This window comes from Genypterus blacodes, unplaced genomic scaffold (genome assembly GCF_046128005.1).
Source record: "Genypterus blacodes isolate CSIRO-AG114 ecotype Tasmania unplaced genomic scaffold, CSIRO-AGI_Gbla_v1 ptg000032l_1, whole genome shotgun sequence".
Classification (NCBI taxonomy): domain Eukaryota; kingdom Metazoa; phylum Chordata; class Actinopteri; order Ophidiiformes; family Ophidiidae; genus Genypterus; species Genypterus blacodes.
The window spans coordinates 4,090,325-4,111,708 of record NW_027466845.1 but is presented as its reverse complement, the minus strand read 5'-3'; the positions used below and the strand labels follow the sequence as shown (position 1 = coordinate 4,111,708).

Here is a 21,384-nt window from a genome sequence, read left to right as displayed (position 1 = left end):
TTCAGTATTATTTAGCCCTACAGCTCACAACCGGGAACCTTAGGAGTCATTTTATGAAGTTTGCTTTTAACTATACAACTTTTCTAACCTCTATCTCGCCTCTGTTTACAGATCAAGGTGACTTGGACAAGTAGAACTAGTTTAAAGAGTTGCATAACACGTTCTGCAAGTAACTTCTCTCTCTTTGAGCTCTTTCCTAACTTCACCGACATCGTCCACACATTTTGTTACCGCTTCCTAAAGGTCTTAAGTTATAATTGTGCAGTGAAACGAACAAAAGCAAGTCAAATGTGTTTTGCTGTGTAAGACGATCATCTCGCTCTGCCCCTCCTGGTTCTGCGTGTGTGTGTGTGTGGAGACTTGTGAGGATCAGGCGTCTCCAGGCCACCGCCCACCCGGCCGCCCCTCCACTTCTCCCGCCCCAGTGTGCGCTCACACACGGGCGGGCACACACACACACACACACACACATACACACACGAAGCTGCGCGCAACGACGCTGCTGGCACACGGAGGGAGCAGACACACAAACACCGCCGCGCCGGACTAAGCCGCGACGGGGATTCCCTCCAAGCGAACCTCTGAAAGGAAGTTACAACGCTGAGGACAAAAGGAGCAGAAGGGAGATCAGGAGAAGAAGAAGAAGAAGAAGACAAACAAACATTTAAAGCAGGGGAGAGGATCCCCCCCCTAGAGCAGCGCCTCTATCCGCAGACCCCTGTCCTGCTCTGCTCTGCTTTGAGGAGAACACACCCATCACACACACACTGAACTTCACCCATCTATCAACAGAGCGCAACAAGGAGACACGGAGAGCCGGCGGTAGGAGCCCGCAGAGCAGAGGAAGAGTGGGGGATCCAGAGAAAAGGCGCCCCTGAGAAAGAGAGAGAGAGAAAGAGGGGGTTGGGAGGAGAGGATGGAGGCCCTGCTTCCTGTGCTGCGGAGCCACCCAGGCCCCTCGATCCTGGTGTTTGCCCTCTTCTTCAGGGTGGTGCACCGGCTGCTGCGGACCCTGCCTCTGCCCAAGGCGGTGGAGGTGGACGCCTTCCGAACCTGGAAGTGGAGGAACCTCTCCGTCTCCATGGTTCACTCCATACTGACCGGGACCTGGGCTGTGACCTGGTGAGTCTACACACACACATGCATGGGAGTTCAACAAGTGGCACAAATGTTATAGAGATAGAACATAAAGTCTTGAGTTAACCCCTGAACCAGCTGAAGCCAGCACATGTCTGTCTAGCATAGCACCACCATGCAGCATGGGCGACAACACCAGTTTGTGACAATCATCATTCAGTCATTGCATCATCATTCCCCTCATGCTCAGTGTGTCTGTCTGCAGTGTAGTTGTGGGTTAAGTTGTGTGGATGGAATCAACCCTGACTGAAGACTTTGATACTTTCATTTGTGCTGATTAGCATTTTGGTGTTTACAGAACTATTCAGCGTTGAATCAAGTTTCCTCAGTCAAATTCTATGTTGCAATGATTAACTGATCTGCTCTCAGGTCAGGGGTTTGGACTGAAGCTAATGTCATGATCATTCTGTGGGCTCTATTGCACCTCTGGGAGCTTTTTGTGGGAGCTTTTCCTCGTCTTCCTCCAGAGCTGTGGGCTGGGTCAGGATCTCTCTGCTGTTGTGGGCCCTTTGAGACATTGTTTGTGATATTGGTCTATAGAAATACATCTGATCTGGTTTGATTTGATTTGATTAGATTGACCCTGAGCCCCCAGAGCACATGGTGACACATCCAGATCTATTATTCTGTCTGAACAACTGTTAAAATGCTTAATTTACGCTGATATGAAGCATAAAAACTGTAAAAGCTCAGCGTTGCAAAGCTGTTACCGGAATACATTTGTCACTGTTATCTAAATAATGACCTAAATGATGAGTCACACTCTCAGTCGTGCTCATACTTGTTGTACTTGAATCAGACCCTGTTTACTCTCACAGATCGATCGCTGCTCAGATTTGTTTGTGTCCGCTCAGTAGCTTTGGCTGTGACGATCTTGCATCCCTGAGACACCATTGTTCATTCAGTGTGTGTGTGTGTGTGTGTGTGTGTGTGTGTGTGTGTGTGTGTGTGTGTGTGTGTGTGTGTGTGTGTGTGTGTGTGTGTGTGTGTGTGTGTGTGTGTGTGTGTGTGTGTGTGTGTGTGTGTGTGTGTGGATCCACATGATGTTATGTGTAGGGGGTTGTGGAGCAGTGACAGTCTGTGGCAGCCAGGCCAGGCAGCGTAGGAGGAAGAGGAGGAGGAGGGGCAGAGGGAGAAGGGCATGCACTGACAGGCCGAGGGACGCGGGGGACAATGGCATTTTTAAGCAGGGAGGGAAATACTACCGTATGCGCCGCACTCATCAGATTGATTGTTAGTCGTCTTTGTTTGCGATTCAGTGGTTTGAAGAGTTAAATAATCTCCACTCTGCATTCAGAAGGTGGGCTGGGTTTGCTACAAGCACAAACCTATGGAGATACAAACCGGATAAACCTGCCGGGCAGTTGTGAAAGTGTGATGATGAGTCATTCTGAAGGGTGGAGACCAGCAAGTTTGGTGCGTGGGCTACAACTACACAATCAGATCCTGCATGAGCCCAGATTGGCTCATCACACACACAACATTGGTTTCACTTTAAGTATACATGACCAACATTCTAGCTCAAACTTTCTCTACTTTTGTTTGTTTACTTTGGCTACTTCTTATTATTTACTCATGCCGGTGTGTTCATGTGAAAGCTACACACACTCTACAGTCTGTTGTCAAATTTCTGTTGTTCTCAAACATAAATCTGTGCATCTCTCCAGCTCTAAACTCTCTCACTTTACTTACGCTCCTGGTACACGCCCATGTTTACACATAAAAAAGTGTGAAGCAAGTCACCTTTCCTTTTTCTTCACCACGACGGTTCTGTAATCACAAGCCGGCGTGTAAACTGGACTTCTGCTTTACGCTGACGTACATACAGACGCCGGGTTATTTATTGACACATATTCAGTTATGTGTGTGTGTGTGTGTTTATACAGGGAGGGGACACAGAATCAGCTATTTAAGAGGTTGGGCCCTTTTGTTAAGCAGCCATAGTCATAGTTTAAGTGAGTCCTATATGGCAATACTAGTGCAGGACTTAGAAAATGGAATTGTGATAAAGTAACGTTACTCCAGCTACAAGAACATCCATCGGTTCAGGGGGTTAAAGAAGTCGTAACAGCTGATATTAATGTTTCTTAGTCAGGCTTTTCTCTCCAGGAGTGAGCCCATGTATGTCTGAGTGAGGCCAGTACAGACCCATCTATCGATAACATGTGTCCTTCTCCAGTGTGGTGGTTTGGCCGGAGACGCTGCAAAACCTCCACTCTTACCACACGTCTCTGTCCTACCTGCTCGTCTGCATCTCAACAGGTCAGTGAACGCATCGTGGGAATGAAACGTAGATGTTTAAAAAGGGTTTTTAAAGAAAGCAAAGTGCTAGTTTTGATACCGTAGCAAGGAGAGACTGACAATCACAATCACCGGCTGTTTAAATGGAGTCGACAAAATATGTTCAACGGTAAATATTTCAACTATCAACAACAGGCAGGAGTGGGTCTGAACACAGCAAAGCCCCGCCCACCTCACCTGATCTGCACAACTGGTGAACACTCGTCACCACTGAGTCCCCACACACACCGCAGACGATCCTCTCAGGGGACTTGTGTATCTGTGTGTAACGAGGAAGACGCAAATCCGTGGAGATCTCCCCTAACAACCGCAAACAGCAATTAGCTCCACTGAGCCCAGCCGTGACAGATAGTACAGGTCGTGCTTTCTAACACAGCGACAGGTTATCTGCCTGGCTGTGTCCTCCATTCCAACGCACAAAAGGACTCTTAGTCACTTGAATACCTCAATCTAAATGAGGCCGACGACTCACCGTATAGCCACGGGGCTCGTCAGGCAGAGATTGGTTGGCATTTTCCAAAAATAGTGACCAGGGCGAGACTTTTAAACCTGCTGTCACGAGCCTGCGGCCACATTATCAGAAGCACAGGGGAGGAGGGGGGGACATTGTCAGTTAATGTGCAATCAATGCAATGTTATGATAAAGTGGATATCCAGGTTACTGCCGCATCATAGAACCAGGACTCACACACACACACACACACACACACACACACACACACACACACACACACACACACACACACACACACACACACACACACACACACACACACACACACACACACACAGGAGCCATGCTGCTGTAGTTCACTCAGTCAAATTGAATGTCAGCGTTGCACTATTCAAATACATTTTGATCAAAGTCCATCATGAACCTTATTAGTTGCTGTAGTAACGTTGCAGTGCTCAAACGTGTGACAGGGGGATCATTGTGCTTTCTTCTCTTTTCTCAGGATATTTTGTGCACGACGCAGGTGATATTATCCTGACAGGACACGCGATAGGATCATGGGAGTTCTTACTCCATCACGTGCTGGTAAGGCAACATGCTTTTATTCAGATAACATATCACAGTTTGTGTGTGAAGAACAGCAAATTAACTATGGTAACAAATGCAACAGGTCAGATGAAGGAATGTCAAGTGTGTACGTGAGAGAGAAGGAGATAGGAAAGTAACAGACTGGTTTGGTGCTTTGTGCCTCCGAGCGTCACTGCCAGGCAGACACACACAACTCCAGCTGAATCTGCAGTCTGATGTTTAATCATTTTCTAAAACAAACACCGGCCCTGTGAATGTGTTTTTCCTGTTTGTCTGCTATTAACTTATTTCAAATGAAAAGAAACTTGTGATATGAGAGCTATGTGTGTGTCCTCAGGTGATCTGGTGCTTCACGTACAGCCTGTTCACTCAGCTGTATGTGGCCGGCGCCGTGGTCGCCCTCTTCGTTGAGGTCAACAGCGTCACCCTGCACATGAGGCTGATGCTGAAGCTGGCCAGCGCTCAGTCCTCCTCCCTGTACTACTTCAACAAGCTCGCCAACCTCTTCACCTACGTGTCCTTCCGCCTCTGCACTCAGTTCTACCTCACCTGGTACATCGTCAGCAACTACACCTGGATGGACCACGGCGGTTACTTCCTCATCAGTATGATGCTGATGAATGTTATGATCCTGATTTATTTCTACCGCCTGCTGCGCGCCGACTTCTTCCCCTCCAGTAAACACCGCGCCGACCAGAACGGAGCGCATAACAACAACTCTCAAAAGTTCCTCAGCAATTGACCGCGCACCGTTCAGGGGACTGTGAGTGTGAGCCCACACACCTTTTGTTGTTATTTAGAGTGGGAGTTCGCAACCTTTGACCTTTTTGAGAAGTACTGACACCATTCATCACCATAACACGTTTCCCCTGATGCATCAGGTGACACCGCCAAAGAACAAACACCAAAACTATTTTTAGTGGAATGTGGTGCAGCCTTATGCAAATGCTGCATTCAGGGGATTTTGTGAAAAATGCAATAGAGTTGAGTTCAACCTTGGCACCACATCCAAACTTCCTCACCTTCACACAATACACTAATTACATCTTTTATAGTCTAAATACACAAAAGGCTGCTGTCTAACCAGCTGTAAATGGATTCATACCAAATTCATCTCTCATAAGCAGAAACCTTTCAGAATAAATCTGGCAGTTAAACAAAACAAAGATCAGGGAGAACAGTTTCCCAGGCAACAAGCGAGTTCTGGACAACAGTTAAATATATAAAATGTAGAATATAGATGTGTAACGTCTTAGAAATGCTCCTGCTTCTGGCATTATCCAAAATATCCAACAACAATGTTTTGGGAAAACTATTCAGGGCTTTTTTCCCCAGAACTTTAACTTCAGCTTCCCACCTGCAGACAGCTGATTACACGGTCGGCTCTCTGTGGGGGTGAGAAATGAAACTGGTATCAATCCTCATCACAGCAGGACAGCAAGCATGGGTCCCAAATCTCATTCTGCTCCTTTAAGGACTCGGAGGTCTTTCCTCTATTTAAACCCCTCTGTGATGACAACGTGCACATGTAGATCTAAAATAGGAAATTCCACTTATAGTTGTTAACTGCCTGGTTAATGTTGCCATTAATGTCTGCAAGGGGAGTTTGCAGTGTTCCATGCAGGAAAATTAAATCTAGTCCACTTTTTTCTCCCTGTTGGGATTTTATTGGGCTTAACTCTGAGGCAGTAACATACTTTAGATGTTCATTATGGTGTCATTTCAGCGCTCTTATGGATCCCACTGCTCCTCGTCGGTCAATCGTAGCATTTGAAGTGTGGGCCGAGGCAGAAAAGCAGTGGGATCCATAATAACGCAGAAATATCTGTGTCCATATCTCCTCCTGCTATGTCTCTATGATGCCACCATGAGGCTGAAGAGGCGCTGGTCTGTGACCGTACAGAACAACATCAGACACAGCGCTGGCGGACATTCAGCAGACACACACACTGCAGGACAGCTTGACTCCTGTGGCTCTTGTGTTAGTTTTTGCATTATCAGAATGTGTTGGTGTTTGTCACAAGCAGAACTAAAGTTGAGCTGAATCCAACTGCTGTCTAACCGCACGCTAACTCAGCTCAGCGTGAAGCCTGGAATGCTTCATGATGAGCAGGCAGCGGCACAATCAGTACTGATGTTTCATTGATATGTGCTTAAGCCGCATATGGAGCTTTGTTCCAGGGGTTTGAAATGATAGCAAACTTCCTATTTGGAAGTGGGTCGCAAATAGATATTGTTACTAAATGATGTTTCCGATGATGTCAAAAATGGATTTACAACCCTTTGTAAATAATGTCTTCAATGTTTTCCTTTTTGATACATTTCACACGACCATAGAAAAACTAAACATAGCATTTTAGACTTTAGACAATTCACCTCCTGCTCATGCCATAAATCAAACCTAAACCAGGCTCAGTGAAAACGTATTGATCAGTACATTGCACATAAACCAGACCTTTGCTGTGTCTGAGTGTGTGAGTGCCTTTACCACAGTGCCTGTTCAGAATAACAGAGATTAAGATGATGTACTAATACAAATGTGTATTCCTACAGAATTGTGTATGTATGCCTTTTGCCAAAATATAGATTTTTGAGACGTATCCCTTTGACAAGAATAATGTATGAAACTGTACTGAGGTGAAAGCTGTGTTTAGGAACCCTGTATTTTTGATTGTTGAGTGCTACACCGTGAAAACAAAAGATTAAACTCACATGGCTCTATATGTTTGGGATTGTTGAATGCTTACAAAGTTATTTTGATGCTCATGTCCACACCTGAGAACTGCAGTCTTGGGAAAACTGTTGCCAGAGGAGCAGCTCCAAAGGTTCAAGTTGAAGTCCCGTGCTCAAGAGCAACCCGGCAACGTTTCAACCCGGCAATACTTGGTTTTAATGAGGGCACAACAATTTTCTTGTGTGTCCTGTTTTGTTGAGTTTACTGCTCAGCAACTAATTTTAAAAGGCTTCTGGCGTCCTCTAGTGTTCACACATTTAACTGGAGGACAGGAGAGAGACTGAAATGCTCCAAAGAAGAAGAAGAATAAGGGGAGGAGGAGGAGGAGGAAGAATATTCGCACGTAACAGGAACCGCCTGATGCTCTGGAGGTTTTCTGCCGCTGTTCATAGACAGAAGGTAAGTCAGCTTTGAATTAAACGTCCGTATATGAATAGATGTAAATGAATAATAAGACTGATGCACGTTAACGCTTCTCACTACATCTTCATGCTAATCTTATTTGATGACATCCATTCATTCAGCATTCCACCCATCCGTTGGTCCTCATGCACATCCTGATCTAACCAGCTGTTTGTAACATTACATTACATCTCACTTATGTCTTGGATTCCATCTAGTGTTTTATGTATTATTTGTCACGTTATATTTTCCTTTTGCACGATGGCCAAAGAAGAACGGAATTTCACAATATACGATCTATTCATCATCGTGTTGATCACTTGAACGTTGAATAACGATTTAAGGAATTAAAGGATCCATTTTAAAACATGTTTTATGTATTGCATATCTTGTGTATATCTGTAGTTGTGCCTATTTTAGCTAATCTTATTTTTGTATTTTACATTAGTTTATCTTATATTTTACTTACTTTAACTGCACAGTTTTAGTAAGAGACATCATAAGTTAACAGGGGCAAATTGGGATAAAAATGTAAAGTTTTTAGCTATCCAGTGTTATATAATCGTCATTTAGACAGTATTTCGCTGTACTAAACACTTTGAAATCTAAAACGATGAGCCAACTTTTAACGGTGTGACAACATTAATAAGCCCGGTGGTTTAATTTGTTTTGTATACTTTAGTATTCGTCCTCATGTCACGGATTTGTACTTTATTCGTTGTATTCTGTGTAGTCATAACTCCATGTCATTCCTCATTTCCTCCAGCAGGGGGCGACTCCAACCGCAGAGCCCCGTGAGTCAGCGGTAGCGGCGGTGGTCTCAGTCGGCGTGTGTGGCTTCATTTCCGCGGCTCGTCCTTCCCCCGCACACCACCGCACACTTTTCTTTCTTTTCCACACTTTTTGATACTAAACAATGAAGCCGAATGTGTTTGCTGCTCGATAACACGGAGGGAAAACCCGGAGTGGAGTAGAGTCGAGTGGACCGTCCAGCGTCGTCAAGGTAACGTCACACACGTTTGTTCCGTGAGTCACCGCATCGCCTTAAACAAGTAGAAACACGGTGATGTTTTAAAGGTTTAGCTCACAAGTTAAACTCTCAACGTGTAACTTTATAAACGCCTGAGCTGAAGTTTAACTCGGGACTCGATCCGTTTGGCTCTGATGTTTTGTTGTCGTTTTCTTTAAAGTCTAACCATTAAGTTAGAGTCTCCGAAGAACAAAAGGATTAAAGCAGATCTACACTTGAAGAAGATCAGTCGGTTACAGCCTCTGATCACGACTATGAAGCTAAAAACTGTTTCCTCTTCTCTCCTTTTCTTAGGGTATTGTTTGATCTCTCCCTCTCTCTTTAACTTTAGTGAATAAGTCAGTAATAACCACAACTGGCGACGTGAATCAACGTAGAATTGATCAGATTCTGACTGATAAAATCGGGAAACTTGACTTCAGCCTCAGAGGACTGAAACATTTCACTTTGATCTCCCTTCTATGTTGTTGTCGTTTCTCTGTAGCATAACTAAGGAGCATGAGGCTCACTGGGCTCTGCAGGTTATGAGGAGAAACAGCTGAACTGCTACAAACTCCACACACACACACACTGTCTCAGCCTGACCCCTGACCTCTGACCCCCATCTCTCTGTCTCTCAGCACACCACCACATGTCCCTCTGGTAAACGTGATGTCACTACGCATCCCGACCATGAGCGTCCTTCCTCCTGTTCGGCGAGACCGAGTCATCGCCCAGCTCCCTCAGGTATACAGAGCCTCCAGTACACACACACACATGCATACATACAAGGCCTCACTGAACCTTCCTCCCCTCTGCTAGTGTTTCAGTAAAGAAGCTGCTTTGCAAACTGCCAAAGAATTCAACAACAAAGTGAAGACTGCCTGTCAGCAGCAGCGCACAGGCACAGTGGGGTGAGTCTCAGAATGACCGAGTGGCACCTGAACGCCTCGCTGACCCTCTGTTCCTGTGACATCATGTAAACCGCATGCTGTCATTTTTCTCAGCAGATTTAAAATCTCCAAGGTGATCGTTGTCGGCGACTTGGCTGTGGGCAAAACCTGTCTGATCAACCGGTAAGCAACGACAGAATGACCTCATACGTGATGTTAGTTAGTTAGTCTAAGAGGAAATGAACTTTGATCTTCTTTAGGTTTTGTAAGGACGCCTTTGATAAGAACTACAAGGCGACCATCGGTGTTGACTTTGAGATGGAGCGCTTCGAGGTGCTGGGTGTCCCCTTCAGCCTGCAGCTGTGAGTCCATTGTGTTCACAGTAACCTATCCCAGTCCATACACTGAGCTGTCACTCATTATCCTCTCTCTCTCCCCATCTCACAGGTGGGACACAGCGGGTCAAGAGAGGTTCAAGTGCATCGCGTCCACGTACTACAGAGGCGCTCAGGGTAACAGAAGTGCAGACAGGCCAGCAAACATAAACTCATCCACACACACACACACACTCACACAGACACACACACAAAGTTGGTGATGTACACTCGTTCTTCTCTTCCAGTTGTCGTCATCGCGTTTGATTTGAATGACGTCGCCTCCCTGGATCACGTCAGGTACGTTCTGCGTGTTCATCACCTGGAGGTTTTCACTTTGACACCGTTCTTGTATCCTCGAGGAGTTTAAAGTGTGTGTGTGTGTGTGTCCACAGGCAGTGGCTGGAAGACGCCCTGAAAGAGAACGACCCCACCGCTGTTCAGCTGTTCCTGGTGGGCACAAAGAAAGACCTCAGCGTACGTCGACTCTGACCCGCCGTCGCCATGTGAACGCCTCACTTTTGTGTGTCTTTCACCAGATGGGAATTGTTTGACCTGATGCTCATTTCCCAGTTTAAGCCTCAGGAATGTTGCTCCTCCTCACTCACTAGAGCCCAAAGTATTTACAAGAGGAGGGGAAATAATGGAGGAGCACATGTTACTACGTTACTCACTGGAGTGTGGCAGCTGGGGTGAGACTTCTGTGTGTAATCGTATTTATTTGATTACATTAGAATGCTTTGACTCTTCACAGTCTCCCGCTCAGTACGCTCGGATGGAAGAGGACGCCATCAGCCTGGCTCAGGAGATCAGCGCAGAGTATTGGGCTGTGTCCTCGCTGACGGGTGAGGGAGAGAGAGTGTGTGTGTGTTTCAAGCATAACGTGCGCAATGAAGGAGAAAACATTTCTGATCTGTTCTTTCTGCCTCAGGGGAAAACGTGAGGGAGTTTTTCTTCCGTTTGGCGTCTCTGGCGTTTGAGAACAACGTCCTGGCCGAGCTGGAGAAAAGCGGCCCCAGGCAAATCGGCGACGTCGTCAGTGAGTATCAAAAATCTCTGTGATTGTTACACAGCGTCATCGCAGTAAGCAGAGTTTGATACACACACAAACACACTCTTGTTGCTTTTGCTTCAGGAATTAGCAGCAGTTCATCCAGTAACCTGCAAGCCACATCCAAGAAGAAACAGCCAAACTGTTGTCAGTGAGGATGGAGGCGGGCGCTAAAAGTCAAAGGTACAGACTAAAAACAAGGACTGTCCTCTGCTGGCTGGTAGACTGTGGCCTCTCTCTCTCTCTCTCTCTCTCCCTCCCTCCCTCTCGTGTGGTCACAGCGGGAGGAGGGACGCTCGACTCGACTCCCTCATTTGTTTGGATTCACTTTTTCCTGGAGCAGAAGGAATTTTCCTCCCTGGGCTGTGGATTCTTGTGGCGTCGCTCATTTTAACTCGTCTGAGGTTACGGGGCGACGCCGTGGCCATTCTCCCAAAGTATCTGTTTAAAGGGAAATGCTGCTGTACTGCCGACGGGCCAGAGGACGACCGCGGACGTTCCACTCCAATACGCCATGAAATGTCTCACTTTGTTGCTCTGGTCTTTTAATCCTTTACATGTTCCTTTAGGTATTCTTTCCCTCTTTGTCCTGCTACATGTTTTTATGATATAAATCAATCCTACATTCATTCATTTACTTTATATTCTTCAGAAGAGTATTGTTTCTATTCATCAAACTGAAATTGTATTAATATTTTACATTTATTGTTACTCATTGTATTTTTACATGTAATAAATGAAAATAAAGATATTTACTTTTTTTGTTTTGTTTATCGACATATTTAAAAACATTTTCAAGAGCAGAGGCCTCATTTATAACCATGATGGGTTGATCTTTGTGGTTATTATGCGCAGGATTTTACACAATATTCTCTAAATGAGGCCCCAGGTTATTGTAATAAAATGTAAATCACAGTGAAATATTATTAAAAAGGTTCATATATAAGGGATGGTACTTGTTTCTCCTGTAGAAAATATGTTGTGGTTTTATATGGTGGGTTCATGTGGTGCGGAAGTCTTTAAAGGAATCCAGATGCCTCTCATTGATTTGGCCCTGCAGCTCCTCCGGGATGCAGTGAGAGAACCTGTAGTGTTCCTTGATCCACTTCCCTCCCTCGCTGTGCTCGATGGCCACGGCTGCCACACCTGCAGGGGGAACAGGAACACGTCGTCAGGGCAACACAACACCGGCTGACACATACTGTATGTTCAGTCTCTAAAGCGGCACTGACCTACAACTGTGGCCCCCAGCTTCTCCACCAGCTGGATGGCGGCCTTCATGGTCCCCCCGGTCTCGATCCATTGGTCCACTAGTAGAACTCTCAGACCTGCAGAGAATCACGTGTTACTGTGACACACTGAACCCTGACAGACACTCAGTGATCAAGAATTGATTCAGCTGTAATGCGCGTCGCTCGACAACAGATGGCGGTGTGGTACAGGAAATCAGGAAAGGCGCAAAGGCGAGATTGCAGTTATACAAAGTAGGTTAATTCACTTTGGTCTTAAATAGTTAGATTGATTTATTGTGGTTTTATTAATGGTATTAACTAATGGTTAAAAGTAATAGATAAGTAAATATAAGCCAGCCAAGATCTTTGTCTAAATTCAAGTATTCCTGCTTTTCTTGTCCCACCATATATACACAAACCCTTGCATTTAGAACCATACTGAGGATAAAATGCATCATGTTTTTGCACTTTTCTCCCTTCATTCAATGTAACCTTATGGTCATTTGCATCTGAACTCTGTCCCATGCAAACTGCAGCATTCTGCAGCTATGTGGTGTTCACTTACCAGGTGTGTGTGGGCCTTTGAATGGACCCTGTGCTATTACTTCAACAAGGCAAAGATGGAGGTCATGAACGAAGATGATACTTTATAAATCAATCATACCCTCGGCTACTTCAGACCCTTCAGGGTAAAATGTCAGATAAGGAAAGAATAGAGATTAACCTGGTTTTAGCACATCCAGCCTTACTTCCAATGTCTTTTCTCGTTCTGTGTAGTCGATGTACTGTTGGGTTTCTGTTGCTACACACAGGTGTCCGGCTTTACGGATCGCCAGGAAGCCTTTTCCCAGCGTGGTAGCAACAGACACTCCTTGAGGAAAAAAAACAAAATAGAAACAACTTATATGGACTTATATGATCTAACTTTACATCATTTACTGAACTTGAGGGCACAGCAGCATGTCACTCCTCCACATGGGGGTCCTGTTGTGTCATTTAGCACTCTCAGTCTAAATTTAGTACTGGGTTAGGTTTCCTATTCGCTGCATACTGCCTCTTAAAATAAAGTTAGTGACAAACCATCCTGAGAGAACCATGTTTGTTACCCAGAATGAATCCCATGGCGTCGATGCCAGCGACCAGGTCAATGGTGTTGTTACGGAATGGACTGAGAAGGTCGTTCACACAGTCTACGAGAGCCTGGATTGGCAAACCACAAGAGAGGAGTGAGAGGAAAGAGCAGGAGAACATTGAACCAGATGGAGGTGACTTCCCCGCCCATCATACCTGGGAGTTGCAGTAGAGTCTGGAGGGGTCCAGCCAGGCAAACTTTGGTCCTTTTGTGTTGGGCGCCATCAGAGAGAGGTACCATCCTTTCTGCCTGTCGGTGGGAGCAGCCTGCGTGCCCATGCTTACACACAACTAACACTCGCCTGCACTGACAGCGGGACAAACTGGGTTGCAGGCTGTGAATGAGTGATCCTGGATCAGGTTCCAGGGGGAGGATCTTCTTCTACTATTACAAAATAATCTTAAATTAAAGTTGTAGACTATAAATAATACTTGCATTGTACCACTTTTTGGGCTAAATCAATAGACGCTGTTGCTACCCACAGTGTCCGACTCTAAAGCTACTTAAAAACACAACAGTGATGTCATCAAACTAACAAACTTACAACATTGATGTCATATCTATACATTACTTAAGTATGCATTTTAGACAAGTTAAAGTTATTGCTTATCACCTTGGAGTTCATCTTTTGCTCTAACATACTGTACACTTTTTATTAAAGCATGACCTCAACCTGACCTACACTTTACTGACACCTTGTGGTCATTCGGATTAAATAAATGTCAATCCTCCTCCAGTGAACCGAGTGACTCCAGCTCCATGTTATTCTGCCTTCAGCTCTTCCTCTGACCTTTGCCTTCTTCTAATGTGAATCACAGGCGGGTCAGTGCGTACATGAGAACCCTTTGCTATCATTTCTCGCAACTTAATCTGCCGTGTGAAAACTCTACTCCACTTTATTAAATAAACGGTGACGTCTTACATTTCATACGAGCCGGCGTGTAACGGAATTCAAGCTGCGGTCCGGACTGAGAGTTTAACTCTGAGCCAACGCTTACTGCACTTTCCCACAGGTTTGTATCTGTGCCTAAATAAGAACCTACTGACACATCACATTTTCACATGCTTAACAAAAACGAACACACACACCAGCACATTGTTTCCACCCAGACTGCTTAGATCCAACAAAGCTGTGTGACCTCGGTGACATTGTGTCTTTTGCAGGGTCTATAACCTTTTTAGACAATGTGTTGGGGTAATTTAACTCACCAGTGTTTGGGGCCTGATGTCTGTGGTGATCAGGTGATCAGGTAATAAGTGTTTGTTATGTAGTAGACTTATACTTCAACAACACATTTTAGTATACCTACTTATTTACATCAGCTTCCTTGATTTTGGAGTTGCAGTATGTCATTCATCATCAACTCATCATGCAGGTCAGGTTGGTGCATGGAGCTCATTGACCACAGAACCAGACTGTCTGTGCGCCCGTGAGACACCGCCTCAGGGGCACCAGGGGGCGCTGTTCTGCGGCTGAACCCATCTGACCTGTGTGTGGACAGTGTGAAGGAGAGGAGCATCACCCAGCCTGGGTCACTTCAACATGGTATCATACATCACTTATCACCTGTGTATTGACTCGTTGGTCCGCTGCAGATTGATTGCAGCTCTTTCCTGGAGCAGCAGCATCATTAACCTCATTCTGCTCCAAAGTTGCAGTTTACTGAGGAGGGGCGGATTGTTTTTTTCTCTCCCTCAACATTTGGTCGAATGTTGAATCGGGTGATTTTACATCATTTCTCTCCGCCTTCTCACAATCCGATTTCAGAGCCTTGAGTAGGCTGGATCTCCGCCTCTAAGACCAGCCATGTGACAAAACACTGGGCTGATTAAAACCCAACTTCAGAAGCCTCCTTTTCTCTTTGCTCTGCCTTTTTGTGTAGGAGGTGGATAGCTACTGAGTTACAAGGCTGAACTGTGAACGATGCACAGACCTGCATGGTGCAGGATTTTCTAATACAAATAAGATTTTTTTTGTCAGGACATATTTTATTATCATCATTAAGCCTAATATTGTGCTTTGTTTTCAGATTACACTTATAATACGTGTCTCAACCTCCTGACCTTGACATTACTGACCTCTGAATGCCAACGGGAATCAGTAGCGGGTGTGTGTGCTTGTATATGTGTGTGTGTGCAGAACCCACTGATAGTATTTCTATTCAGTTCGCTCCTGCATTGTGGGTGTAAACTCAGTACAATTTGGGTCAAATGAGCCCCTGTTCTGTCTCATGGTGACTCTGCTATGTGACTCTCATGCAGTCAGGAAATGTGTATAAAACATAGAAATAGAAGCCATAGACATCTGCCTGTAAGCACTTTCATTCTATATGGGCGTTAAGGTGGCCCAAGCCAAGTGGCCAGTGTGCCAAACTGTCTACCCGGCAACTCCTGACGCCTGCCGCTGCCACCGGGCTGATATGGGGACATTCTTGCCGGCTGCTGTGGCCCCTCGGCGCGGCTCAACGCGGAGCTCGGCAACCTTCCTCCACATTCCACACTGAAAGAGATTTGTCCCTACGTGGTGATTTAGGTCATCGCTGTTTCAGGCCCTTTTTTTTTTATGTGTGTGTGTGGCATTTGAAAGATGTCCAATCTTCTGGGTTGGCATAATCACCCCATGCCTGTTACCATGGAAAGCAGGGCAGAGCAAGAACCTCCTCCATGCGTGTTCCCAAAGTAAATCTCCACTTACTAGGGGGGGCCAGAGGGGGGGAGGGAGGGTGCTGTGCGCATGGGGAGATAGGCTGGCGGGGGGTGGGGGTGGGGGTTACTCGCGGTCATGTGGCTTGCATAGAAGGGTGCCAGTGGTTCACACAGCACCCCCACACACACACACACACACACACACACACACACATTACTCTCGACTGTGTAATATAAGAAGATAAATTCCTGCGTCCGGTACCTGTAGAGAATCAAATCAGGCCAAGCCGGACATGTGAAAAGGTTCATTCCTCAGACTCCTCCCAGCTTTACCATTTATCGTATTAATAATCGCGCCACTTCAGCTGCGCCTTAAAAGTGGGAGGGCACCGGCAGAGGAGGACCGGAGCTGTCTCCGTTACGCGTGGTGCTGAAAGTGCCACACGCCCTAGAATGTGGTCCGTGATCTTCGTCTTTCTGTCTTACCTGGACAGGAACCTGGTCAGGGGCGCGCAGCTGCTGGATGTGGAGAAGGAGAGCAAGGAGCTGTTCTCGGCGCTCCACGGCACCCTGTGCGCCACCGTGGCACCGGCGGGGGAGAACTACCTGTACCGGGTGGCGGACGGGGCGCGGGAGGTGCTGTCCGTCGTCAGCCCCGCCGGGAAGCTGCTGGACTGCGCCGTCGTAGCGAACCAGACGCGGGTGAGAGCGTTTGTGCGCGCATGCAGGCGGGGGCTGCAGGAGCGGGGGAGCGGGGCGGACTTGGAGACGCCTTTTGCGCGCACGGATGAAGCCACAACGCGGTGCCTGGAGTTCAAAAGGCGGTCAGGGCGCACGGCAGAGGACGGGAATGGAAGCTCCGCGCCCCTGGACAAACCCCTACGGCGATCTAAGAGAGGCTTCACGTATCCAGGGACGCTTTGGTGCGGCGCGGGTAACATGGCGGATCATTACAACCAGCTGGGTGAGTTTTTACGCGCACGCATCTCCGCGTCTCACCGCATAGAAACGCCAGCCTGCGGCTCATTCTGACACCCGCACTTGTGCTTACAGGAGAATTCGCAGAGACCGACAGCTGCTGCCGCATCCACGACCACTGCCCGCACGTCATCCACGCATTCTCCTCCAAATACGGACACACCAACTTCAAGTGGCACTCGATCTGTCACTGCGACTGCGACAATGCGTGAGTACAAAAGACAGGAAACTGCTTTGTTAATACGTGCATATAGAAGTTTGATGCTTTTGAAGGACATATTGGATAGATGGCCAAAGCCATCAAAGCCCCTAAAAAGATCGAAAATGTCATTGATTGATCAGATTTATGAGGGGGTCCCTCCCCTCATCAGAGCCCTGCAGGTCTCCAGTGGACGCTTTCTGCCTCCATGCCTGTCTGTGGGACAGCAGAGGGGACATGATCAGATGCTCCTCTCTCAGATTTAAAACAGAAACATTCTTCAGCAGTGGTAAAGATACTGAAGCTTTCACACTGAGGCTGAAACATGCAGGCAGACCTTCAGACCACCAGCTGGCATGCAGACATCGCTTTCATCTCTGCGTCCAATCGTTTATTTGGTAGTAAAATAAGGACAGCAAAATTTTATCCAAATTGTTTGGTGGATTTGCAAAGCGGCTGACCTCTTCAACCTTCACAAGTGTGTGTGTGTGTGCACTGAATGATTCTGGATGAGGTTGGATGTAGATGTCGGAGTTAAACTTCTTTTCATTTACAACCCTTCTAATAAATGTATTCTATGCATTAAGTGTATTCTGATTGATACAAAGTTTCCAGATCATAGCTTATGTTGGTGTGTTAACTGTTCTAGGAGATGATAGAGTGTGAATGTGATTTCTATTGAAGTCCTCTTGACCAGAAACATGTTTGGAAACGTCTCTCCTCCGTCCCTCCTGCAGGTTGAAGGCCTGTCTGAGGAGAGTGAACGACACAGCGTCCAGAGTGGTGGGTCAGGCTTTCTTCAATGTCATAGGAGTGCCTTGCTTTGAGTTTGCCTATGAGGAGCAGTGTGCAGAGCGTCACTGGTACGGCCTGTAAGTATCAGTGTTCCTGTGCTAAACATGTAATCGGCTTTGTAACATGCTGAGCTGTATTACTTCAGAAAATCCTGCATTCAATCCCTCCTTCCCGCTTTTTGTCCCTCGCAGGTGTAAAAAATACGAGAAGCAGCCAGTGGCCGAGTTGCAGGAGGCGGTTCCGTACGACTTTGGTGGCATTGATGTCATCGATGTGCTCCCGTTGACTCCTCCTTCCGGAAAGACGAATTCTGAGCCAATGGGCGAGCAGGAGAAAGAGGAGAGCACCACGGTGACGACCTCTCAGCCCGGCAGCCCGGACGAGCCGTCGCTCAGGAACGTGGTCACCGCCGCGGAGGACTTCATCAAGGTGCTCGCCACCGTCTCCACCTCCCAGAGCTCCGCCGCCGCCGACCCGGCTAAAGGAGAGACGGAAGGCGCCGACAAGAAGAAGAGGAAGAACATGGAGAAGAAAAAGAAGAACAGCAAAAAGAGGAAAGGAAAAGGGAGAAAGAGGAAACAGAAAGCAGACGCAGGTGTGAAGATGGAGGAAGGAGGCGCCGTGTCCCCGTCTGGCAGCAAAGCGGAGGACGCCATGGAGAAGAACAACTTCATCGACGACAAAAACGATCTCTCAAGCAGAGACACGAACAGAGTGAGTGACAGCGAGTACGAGCTGGGAAGGAAGGAGGAGGCGTCCAACGAAGTCATGAAAGATGAACCGGCCAAAGAAATGGAAAATGCAGATGTCCCAGTCACGTCCCCTGCAGCTGTCCACAAACAGCAGGTGGAGGTGGCTAATGTGCTGACAGTGAACACAGACACTCTTCACACGCCGACAAGCACGACCGCAGTCATGACACACACACGAAGGCTCAGAAAAGGGAGGAAGAGGAGGAGGAAGAGCAAAACCCCTCCAGTTCAAGACAAACCTCTCATGAATACAATAGACAGTTTAAGCTCCACTTCTGTTCCCGGCCCCGCTTCAACCCCGGCAGCTGAGCTGCAGGAACACGAGTCAATGAGCCACATTGTGGTCAGCGCTGCCACTTTCCCCATTGTGATCCCCAAAGTGAAAAGGAACAGGTCAAAGGAGCGAGCGGAGGGAGCGGGGAGGAAGAAAAGGAGGAAGGTCGGCACGTACGCTCCTATTGTGGTCGCGGCCCACCAGAATTCCTCTGCGGACCGTCTGAAAGCGAACCCTCTCACCTCTACCAGAGCGACCGCAGAGCCGCCGCAGGTCTCGCACAGGACGAACGCTTATGGAAGGAGAACGTCTGCAAACGTGACGGCTGCCAACCCTCGTGTTTTAAAACGTAAAGGTCAAAGGTCAAAAGAGAGACGACTGAGAGGAGAGAGGAGGAGGAAAGTTGAGAATGTGCTTCCAGTTCTCCCCCCTCCTCCTCCTCCTCCTCCTCTTCCTCCAGTCACGCCTGGTCAGCCTAATCTCCCTCCAACCACGGCTGTGACTCTGAGGAATACAGAAGAAACATGGAGGCTTTTCACCGCCGTCCCTTCATCCTCTGTCCTCAGAAAGAGACAAAGGTGGACGATCAGACAGCAAAGGAAAGCGAGGAAGAATGACGCACCTGCTGCCGTAATTCCCCTTAATGACAATGAAACCACTCACACGCCAATGACATTCACCAAACCCCACCCTGCGACGACGTCACCCACCTGGGGCGTCCAGACCGGAGAGCGAGCCGCCCGCATGACCACACCGGCCTCCATGAGCCCCATGCAGCTGTCGGTTCAGAGGGCAGAGGAGCAGTTCAGCAGGAAGAAGAGGAGGAAAGCAGCCAGACTCCAGTGAGCCGAGCGGAGCGGAGCAGGCGGGGAGATGCAACTGCTTCTGCAGTCTGCGTTCATGATCTGAGAATCCGCCGTCATGGTAACTGAAATATACACACATGAATGAATTTACGTGTGCCGTCTTCTCTGATTACACAAATAAAGTAAGAATCATGTTTTTGTAACGGTGTAACTCTGCACAGCCTGAAATAAACAAATCCTCCATGATTGTGAATGAATTTAACAGAGCAGATGTTTCTTTGTTTTGTGCCGCATGTTGTTGTTAAATGTTGTGATGTTTATCCCTCCTGCAGCACAGCGGTGAGTTTATCATAAGGATAATGAAAACACAATACAGAAGCTTTTCACCATCTTAACTCCCCCTGGTTGGTGTGAGGGGGGTTGGGGGTTGGGATTATTCCTGCCACTTCCCAATATGGGATGTAACACCCAGCGAGAGGCTGAAAGCCCAGATCAGCTGAGGCTCACATGCAAGAGTTTAGAGAGAGAGAGAGAGGGAGTGTGAGACAGAGAGAGACAGAGAGAGAGAGAGAGAGAGAGAGAGGGAGAGAGAGAGAGAGAGAGAGAGAGAGAGAGAGAGAGAGGGAGAGGGAGAGAGTGTGTGAGAGTTACATGGCCTCTAAAGTAAACTGAGATTTGTAGATACAGTAACAGATCAGATTAACAGCTGTAGGAACGACGTAACAAAGGAGACGTTCATGATCTTTGGCAGGCGGCCGAGCACAGAGAGGAGTTTGGCTGTGGGACCACAGACGGACCACAAAGGCAAAAGCAGAGTAACACTGTGATGGATGTGCTGATAAAGATGTTTCCCACACGGGGGCAGAGGAGAGAGGTCAGAGGGTCATGATCTCTGAGTTTGATAGATGAAATTCATCGAAAACCAAATTCAAGACAATGACAACATTCTTAGAAACATCCAGTAAGTCGGTGGTCTGTATGATGTCATCTATCACTGTATGAGGAAGTGTGTTCATGTGTGTGTTCCTCTTATTGAGTTTCTAATGGGAGCAGGTAGAATTTGGATAAATCAAATGATCCGTCTTGCTCAGCAGCATCACATGTGGGCGTGGCTTCACTCGTAGGGGCGGGGTCAGAGGGATGAGAAGGAAACAGTCCTGAGATGAAGTCTAACAATAGCTCCTTATTCATATCTGATACAGCAGGCACAGAGCCACCTGAGCAGCCCACAGGAGTCTTGTTCTTTGGTCGTCGTGTTTGCTGAGCTCATTTAGGAGACGTGGCTGTTTTGTGGTCGTGTGAGGAGGAAGTTTGGCGATGTGAGCCGCAGTGAAGCCAAAACAATGGGCTGAAAGTCACAACTGAGTGGGCGATGATTCTCTGTGGGAAACAACACTGAACACTGAGCTGTAGCTCTATTGGCTTGATGCCCACTGAACAGGGGGTCGCGTAATGCTTCTGACCCCCGCTCTCGTTACTACGACGATGGCACTGAACATCCCAGAGGTCATGATAGGAAAGAGGCCACCGACTGAAATCGCAGAGCAGGGAAACACACAAAGGGGGACGCACAAGCTATTGTAACGTTCTATAGGGGAGACGAGCTCCTGCAGCGCCGCCACCGCCG

The 21,384-nt window shown here is 47.3% G+C and overlaps 3 protein-coding genes across 4 annotated transcripts; 2 read left to right on the top strand and 1 right to left on the bottom strand.

Annotated features, from left to right (window-relative positions):
* The first annotated feature begins 439 nt into the window (after positions 1-439).
* On the top strand, positions 440-7,203 carry tlcd1 (TLC domain containing 1). Its single transcript, XM_076146015.1, has 4 exons — positions 440-1,122; positions 3,317-3,399; positions 4,395-4,477; positions 4,818-7,203. The coding sequence occupies exons 1-4, from the start codon at positions 917-919 to the stop codon at positions 5,220-5,222; spliced, it is 777 nt and encodes a 258-aa protein (XP_076002130.1). The 5' UTR covers positions 440-916; the 3' UTR covers positions 5,223-7,203.
* A 1,203-nt stretch (positions 7,204-8,406) lies between these two features.
* Positions 8,407-11,868, top strand: rab34a (RAB34, member RAS oncogene family a). 2 transcript variants are annotated; one of them, XM_076145886.1, is made up of 11 exons: positions 8,407-8,619; positions 9,267-9,372; positions 9,448-9,539; positions 9,636-9,701; positions 9,779-9,880; positions 9,966-10,030; positions 10,141-10,192; positions 10,288-10,369; positions 10,647-10,737; positions 10,824-10,931; positions 11,028-11,868. In XM_076145886.1, exons 2-11 carry the CDS (start codon positions 9,298-9,300, stop codon positions 11,096-11,098), a joined length of 804 nt encoding a protein of 267 aa, XP_076002001.1. In that variant the 5' UTR covers positions 8,407-8,619; positions 9,267-9,297; the 3' UTR covers positions 11,099-11,868. The 2 variants fall into 2 exon arrangements, with proteins under 2 accessions (XP_076002001.1, XP_076002000.1); XM_076145885.1 differs by having other exon boundaries at positions 9,633-9,701.
* Positions 11,869-11,893: 25 nt separating this feature from the next.
* Positions 11,894-14,773, bottom strand: LOC142995010 (adenine phosphoribosyltransferase). Its single transcript, XM_076145888.1, has 5 exons — positions 13,463-14,773; positions 13,282-13,375; positions 12,900-13,046; positions 12,176-12,271; positions 11,894-12,089 (listed from the first exon to the last, which is right to left on the bottom strand). Exons 1-5 carry the CDS (start codon positions 13,583-13,585, stop codon positions 11,944-11,946), a joined length of 606 nt encoding a protein of 201 aa, XP_076002003.1. The 5' UTR covers positions 13,586-14,773; the 3' UTR covers positions 11,894-11,943.
* Between the last annotated feature and the right edge of the window lie 6,611 nt (positions 14,774-21,384).

Bases quoted from the DNA above. Each gene is read 5' to 3' on its own strand.
- rab34a (XM_076145885.1), top strand. From the start codon at position 9,298: ATGTCACTACGCATCCCGACCATGAGCGTCCTTCCTCCTGTTCGGCGA. The intron at 10,193-10,287 runs GTACGTTCTGCG...GTGTGTCCACAG, and splicing joins GCCTCCCTGGATCACGTCAG to GCAGTGGCTGGAAGACGCCC. The intron at 10,370-10,646 runs GTACGTCGACTC...GACTCTTCACAG, and splicing joins GCACAAAGAAAGACCTCAGC to TCTCCCGCTCAGTACGCTCG.
- tlcd1 (XM_076146015.1), top strand. From the start codon at position 917: ATGGAGGCCCTGCTTCCTGTGCTGCGGAGCCACCCAGGCCCCTCGATC. The intron at 1,123-3,316 runs GTGAGTCTACAC...GTCCTTCTCCAG, and splicing joins GGGACCTGGGCTGTGACCTG to TGTGGTGGTTTGGCCGGAGA. The intron at 4,478-4,817 runs GTAAGGCAACAT...GTGTGTCCTCAG, and splicing joins TCTTACTCCATCACGTGCTG to GTGATCTGGTGCTTCACGTA.
- LOC142995010 (XM_076145888.1), bottom strand. From the start codon at position 13,585: ATGGGCACGCAGGCTGCTCCCACCGACAGGCAGAAAGGATGGTACCTC. The intron at 13,047-13,281 runs GTAACAAACATG...TTTTTCCTCAAG, and splicing joins CGCCATGGGATTCATTCTGG to GAGTGTCTGTTGCTACCACG. The intron at 12,272-12,899 runs GTTAATCTCTAT...GATTCTCTGCAG, and splicing joins GCTGGATGTGCTAAAACCAG to GTCTGAGAGTTCTACTAGTG.